The sequence below is a fragment of the Priapulus caudatus genome, unplaced genomic scaffold, assembly GCF_000485595.1.
Source record: "Priapulus caudatus unplaced genomic scaffold, Priapulus_caudatus-5.0.1 Scaffold233, whole genome shotgun sequence".
Lineage (NCBI taxonomy): Eukaryota > Metazoa > Priapulida > Priapulimorpha > Priapulimorphida > Priapulidae > Priapulus > Priapulus caudatus.
This window is the reverse complement of record NW_014577294.1, coordinates 217,883-224,890: the sequence shown is the minus strand read 5'-3', so window position 1 is coordinate 224,890 and position 7,008 is coordinate 217,883. Positions and strand designations below refer to the sequence as shown.

Sequence of the window (7,008 nt, the reverse complement as noted above, 5' to 3'; positions counted from 1 at the left end):
CACACACACACACACACACACACACACACACACACACACACACACAAACACATACACACTACCGCTACCGCTACCGTAACACACATTCACGCACCCACGCTCCCATGCTCCCACGTACACACACACGTAGCATAAATTCACTCGGGAAAAACACAAACGCAAACCGCCGGTATGGAATAAAATACAACGCTCACCTTTGCGTTACGGGTGTAACGTGCCGAGTGTCGACCTCCTGCGGATCTCGAAACCCAGATGGCGGCGTGAGCGTGGCCGTTTTTTACGTGTTCACTACTATCTTGATGCGACTCCGCGCGGTCTGTTTATGACAGACCCTATATATATTAAAAAAATACAATAAAAAACGACGACGAAGCCCGGTCTAGCTGCCGAGGCCAGCCACTGTCCGTCGAGCACACACAGTCTAGACTGCACCTCGTTTCTCCTTCATCAGTACACCATCGCGGTCTTCACCACATTCTGCGCCGCACAGCGCGCTCGCGAGAGAGAGACCGCGCTCCGAGAGAGAGAGGAAGACAGCGAGAGAGAGAGAGAGAAGAGAGAGAGAGAGAAAGAGAAAGAGAGATGGAGAGAGGGAGAAGAATAAGAAGGGTAGAGAGTGATGGAAAGAAAACAAGGATGAGAGAGGAATAAAGGGCGACATCTAAAACTAATAAGTAGTTTTAGTTTTTAGAACAATATGCTGAAATTTCATTGTGCATTTATAAAACTAAATGTAAACAAATGTAAAATCGAACTTCGAGTATCGAAGTCGAAGCATCGAAAATATCGCATCAGTAAGCACTCAGGGTTTATTTCGAAATTAAATTATTTATATTTTACAGCGCTCCGTGCTCGGTTTAGTCTGGCGTGAAACGACTAAGCTCGAGTTTTTTTCGTCCAGCCCCAACTCTTAACAAAAAAATACACGGTTGTGTTTACACGGCGTATCCGCGCGCTTACTCGCTGCAACTTCACAGCGAACCTACGCGTATCGGCGGGCGTGGTAGTGTTACGAGTAGCACCGAGACTCGTATCTGGTACTCGTCCTAAGTGTCTTCTCCAAAAACGTTTGCATTCCAGCGATTGCTCAGAGAAACCCGATCCGTGCCGGCCAGGCAGAATATTGGCATATATACGCATGCGGCCTCACTCAGCCAACTGTAAATATATATTTAAACAGCTCCCGCGATTGCTTTTTCGTCGTCAGACATGACCGGGGCGGTAACTTACACGCAAGGTCGACAGTGCTCGTTCGTATATAGGTATTTCTATTATGAGAATACAATAATTTCACAATACACTTCCACGGAGGGTTGAGTCATTAAATTACATTCCGCATTAAATTGCTTGTCGTAGAGTATGAAAACATTATGATGGTACTTATTGTATAAGATCGATTTTCTGGCACACTGCCAGAATGGTTATCATTATAGAAATCATGTAAAGGCGTAATTAGCTAGCGTATCAATCCATACAAACGGCTTACTTTGTTGCCTATATATAGCCATGATACAAGTTAAATATAAATATATGCAGAAACATTTGGGTTATATTTTAGTATTATGTTGACCATCAATAAATCATAAAAAGTAAACTATTAAAAACACGTGATCGAATCAGTGACAATGATTCGATCACATGTTTTTGATAGTTTACATTTCTATTTCAATGTCGCCATCACATACCTGCCTGGAATGGGGAAAAGTATGATTAATGAAATACATGTTTCTCGTTTCATCGAATAATCAATCTATGCATCAATCGATATGTATCTCATCTAGTATGTTCTATTGATTTGTATCGTTCGCAATTAGTAATAACTCGATGTCTGTTATATTATTTACAACAACAGTATTTGTTTAGTTTAGTTTAGCCATCACAATGACGTCTTTCCTGCCACATCCCCAGTCAATCAAGTTTACCATCTTTCAGGGTAGAAGCTGTCACAAGGGTCGCATGTGTATTTTGCATGTTCTTCGTTTTTTTTATCGTGACACTGTTTATTTATATGATACGTATATATCGCTCAATTCACCGGTTCGATTAGATAACTGATAGATTTCACAATATATTATCAACATTACGTTACAATCACTTGTTTAGAAATAACATGCTGCTGTAAATATTCAATATCATACATATCTTTATCGTTTACATTATCGTACATTTATCGTTTCTGTATCCATTTCTACCGCAAATGTATTGCCAAAGTTACAAAATATTCACAATTTCTTTATATTCTCGTATCATATTCTCTCCATATGTTTTCTGCTATGCCCCTGCGTTCTGATAGCGCAAGAGAAAGATGGCTCAAGGGAGAAAGAAAAAGAGAGATAGTACGCGATATGATATATAAAACTACGTGAGATAGGCTAGACATATCGAGTCTCTATGCAAGGAAATTGAAATGCGTAGAGATGCTGCAAAGGCGCGAGGTTGACACATGTATTCTGCTTTCAGGCGGAGCTTGAAGAGGCTCAGCATGTTGCGGACACACACAGGCGCGCGTCGACGGAAATCCGACACGAGATCAATATACCCAGGATGGAAGATGAGGAGGAGGAGGACGAGACCCCACACAAAAAGAGGGTAGGTGTTGCAACGAAGGAAGAGGGATCTGAGAGAGATAGACGAGAATGGAGGGGTGGGGAGAATGGAACGTTATCAAGAATACATAATAGCCAATATGTACTCCTTGTGTACGCTCTACCTATTGTTATGTACTCCTTATGCACTCCCTATGTATTATTGTGTACACCTTATGGATTCCTAAGGTATTATTATGTTTTCCTAATGCACTCCTTTGTATGTATTATTATGTATTATTATTATTATGTATATAATTATTGTATCTGTACTATGCAGTGTAGATGTTAAAAAGTATTGCACGTTAAAAGGTTGATCACAAATCGTTTCTAGTATGGATCAATAGCAATAAGCCAACGTTTAATACAACACAACAAGGGTTATATGTTTATGCCAGTATAATAATTTTAATAGGCGGTTCCATTGCATTCCATTCTTATTCCATTCCATTCCATTCTATCCCTACTCGATTTCATTGCATATTCCATAGTTTATTTATTTCTGGGATACTTCCATAGCTCATGAATCCCATTCCATTTCATATTCCAAAGTTCACACATTCCCTTTCATATTCCGCACCTCGATTCTTACCTCTATCTGACATTGCGCAAAAATGTATCGATAATATTGAAAAATATTATCAACATCGCGGCGCTCTTTCTCGCAACTAGATACTAATGATGACACTGTTTTTCTACCAATACTTTCTATGCGTACTTATAACACCCCCTGCAGCAGCGATTCCCCACCCCCACTAAAAACACAACGGACCATAACATTGTAGGCATATTCTGATTTTCATCTTCAGCCGCTCTGCATAGGGGAATTCGATTTTTCCGAGTTGACAATTTTGAGGATTAAAATAGCATCTAGTAGATCTCCCCTCGCGCAGTGTTTATAAACATAGTCGCATGTGGTTAAAGTTGCCCTGCATTCGTTTTGAAGGTCATGCGCTGGGAGAGACAAACCAGTTATTTTCAGGGACAAAAAAACTCCTTATTCCTCTTGCAAATAAAGTCTATCTCAGTTAGACTCAAAATAAGTTATAAATACTTACACTGACGAAATTTTTGTCCATCTCTCCTCTAACTGAGATAAACTTTATTTGCATGGGACCTATAGTGATCCGATGAAATGATCCCATCATCCCTATTCCTCTGAAATCGTTTAGATCGACTAGTGCGTTCTTGGCTGTGTTGTATATTAATATTGTATTGTATTGTATTAATATTAAAATTGTATTGTGTATTGTATATAATATAAGCTGTGTTGATAAATACCATGATAAGGAACTATTATAATTCTGCGAGTTTCCGCAGCACGCATGATTATATGCTGTCCCGAGCAAACAAACTATAAAGAGCACAACTAATGTACTTCTGATGCCGTGCAGCCATGCTGTAGCATCTTTGCTCTCTCTCTCTCTCTCTCTCTCTCTCTCTCTCTCTCTTTCTCTCTTTTTTTTTCTCTCTCTCTCTCTCTCCCTTTCTCTCTCTCTCTCTCACTCTCACTCTCTCACTCTATCCCTCTTTCTCTCGCTCTCTCTCTCTCTCTCTCTCACTCTCACTCTCTCACTCTCTCTCTCTCTCTCTCTCTCTCTCTTTCTCCCTCTCTCTCTTTCTCTCTCTCTCTCTCTCTCTCTCTCTCTTTTTCTCGCTCTCTCGCTCTCTCCTCTCTCTCTCTCTCTCTCTCTCTCTCTTTCCTCGTTCTCTCTCTCTCTCTCTCCTCTCCGTCTCTCGCCTCTTCGTCTCTCGCTCTCTCGTTCTCGTCTCTTTTCTCAAACATCACTCATACAGCGGTAGCATGGTAGTTAGGGTGCCGTAGAATGCAGCACATGTGTACCAACTACGTGCACGACGCATATCGTAAAACTGCTTGCTTTCCTTGCTTCGAGCTTCGCAACGTGGGGTGATTTCCGTAACGGCATCAGCGGTGCTCGCGACATTTGATTACTTGCGAAAATAATTGCCAATACGGGGCCGTTCTATTTCGAGGATGGCGTTGCTTTTACTTCCGCAGATTAACTCGAAGCCGATGTTTACCTCAGAGGCATGTTCTTTTATCTACGCGCGCCTATAGTATTTTTGCTTCAGATCTTTACTGTCGACGTCTATGGTGCTAATGAATGTAGTTGCTCATGACCATAGTAATTTATGCACCAGCTTGTTTAGCCTACTGTTGACCACAATAGTTGGCGATATGTGTTGTCAACGAGGAGATGCTGTTGAGTGAAATCGAAGCTCGTTAACACAGCGGCAAGAATAATACAGCGAGGCGTATATAATTACAACTGTATATAAGATATTGGATGACAAGATATATTTTATATATTTTATAATCTAAAAATGCATAACTATTATAATGTCTGTTATCGGAGATTTACAACATTTCTTTCTCTCATTTTCGTGTTATAATGGAATATAAGGAACTATTATAATTCTGCGAGTTTCCGCAGCACGCATGATTATATGCTGTCCCGAGCAAACAAACTATAAAGAGCACAACTAATGTACTTCTGATGCCGTGCAGCCATGCTGTAGCATCTTTGCTCTCTCTCTCTCTCTCTCTCTCTCTCTCTCTCTCTCTCTTTCTCGTTCTCTCTCTCGCTCTCTCGCTCTCTCGCTCTCTCGCTCTCTCGCTCTCTCGTTCTCGCTCTCTCTTTCTCAACATCACTCATACAGCGGTAGCATGGTAGTTAGGGTGCCGTAGAATGCAGCACATGTGTACCAACTACGTGCCACGACGCATATCGTAAACAACTGCTTGCTTTCCTTGCTTCGAGCTTCGCAACGTGGGGTGATTTCCGTACAGGCCATCAGCGGTGCTCGCGACATTTGATTACTTGCGAAAATAATTGCAATACAGGCGCCGTTCTATTTCGAGGATGGCGTTGCTTTTACTTCCGCAGATTAACTCGAAGCCGATGTTTACCTCAGAGGCATGTTCTATTTATCTACGCGCCCTATAGTATTTTTGCTTCGAATCTTACCTGTCGACGTCTATGGTGCTAATGAATGTAGTTGCTCATGACCATAGTAATTTATGCACCAGCTTGTTCTAGCCTACTGTTGAACCACAATAGTTGGCGATATGTGTTGTCAACGAGGAGATGCTGTTGAGTGAAATCGAAGGCTCGTTAACACAGCGGCAAGAATAATACAGCGAGGCGTATATAATTCACACTGTATATAAGATATTGGATGACAAGATATAATTTTATATAATTTTATAATCTAAAAAATGCATAACTATTATAATGTCTGTTATCGGAGATTTACAAAACATTTCTCTCTCATTTTCGGGTTATAATGGAATCACACTGTTCAACGACGCGTGCACCCAACACAAAAGCCCAAGAAATCAGTAGAAGAATGTCAAAAGCCCAAGAAATGCAGTATATAGCTGCTTAAATGCCGCTGGCCGAAACTCACACTTACATCTCGTAGTTTACTAAAGTTTCAGCAGTTCATGATTTTTTTTGAGTGAAAATGCCTGCGCAGTAGTGTAGTCAGTAAGAGGCCAAAAATAAAAATAAAAATACATATAAAATAGGTGTTTGTAAAACGGCGTTTCATTCGTTACGGGCTTCCATGCGAGTAAGCTCCTTAGTCTGCCCATCTCAATAGCTTCTCACGGTAAGATACTCTTAGACACAGTGAAGATACTGCTAGCGCTAAAAATAGTTTAGCACAATACGGCTATTTATATCTATCTGGGTTTACGGTGTCGATCTCTTTATAGTTTCTCATCGAAATATTCGGATGATTTTCTAGCGGTAATCAGCTGAAGCGTTTTACCTAGTCGATTTCTCTTTCTCTTTCTTGCTATTCGCTTGTCATACATGTATGTGTCTATACTATACCGTACGACGTGGCGTCTGACTCGAACCCTTACACATCACATATTCTTCTAATCTACATGTTTATGCTACATGTTTACAAGAATTATTCATATCTTTTAAGGTGGTCAAAAAGAAGAAGAAGAAGCCAGAAGGTGACAGCGAGAAGAGGAAACTGAAGATGGGAAAAGGAAAACTACCCGATAAAGGAGAAGATAATGAATCCGTAAGTTTGTATATAACACGATGTTAGTGTAATGATATTTGCGATATCTTTGTATAAAAACGTGCAGAATAATACATGAAGGTCACAACGATGTATTAATGGTATGGAAAATGTATTAAAGATGAAGAACGAGTTGATGAATACCGTATAATTAACAATGTAATAAAAGGGTGAAGGGGGAGCTGTCTATTTCGAATGATTTTTTGTTAAAAAATTGAATGCAACTGAATTATATTAATACATAGTTGTGTCTTGTGTACGCGCACGCGCACGTGCTCTTGCACACACACACACACACACACACACACACACACACACACACACACACACACACACACACACACACACACACACACAC

General features: G+C 40.5%; 1 protein-coding gene across 1 annotated transcript in view; it reads left to right on the top strand.

Moving 5' to 3' along the window:
- LOC106807761 (twitchin-like) overlaps positions 1 to 7,008 on the top strand; it is a gene marked incomplete at its 3' end in the record, with an annotated part of 171,136 nt that overhangs the window by 83,077 nt on the left and 81,051 nt on the right. Inside the window, 2 exon segments of the mRNA XM_014810212.1 lie at positions 2,461 to 2,589; positions 6,549 to 6,650. Of these exon segments, the coding sequence (XP_014665698.1) occupies positions 2,461 to 2,589; positions 6,549 to 6,650 (231 nt within the window).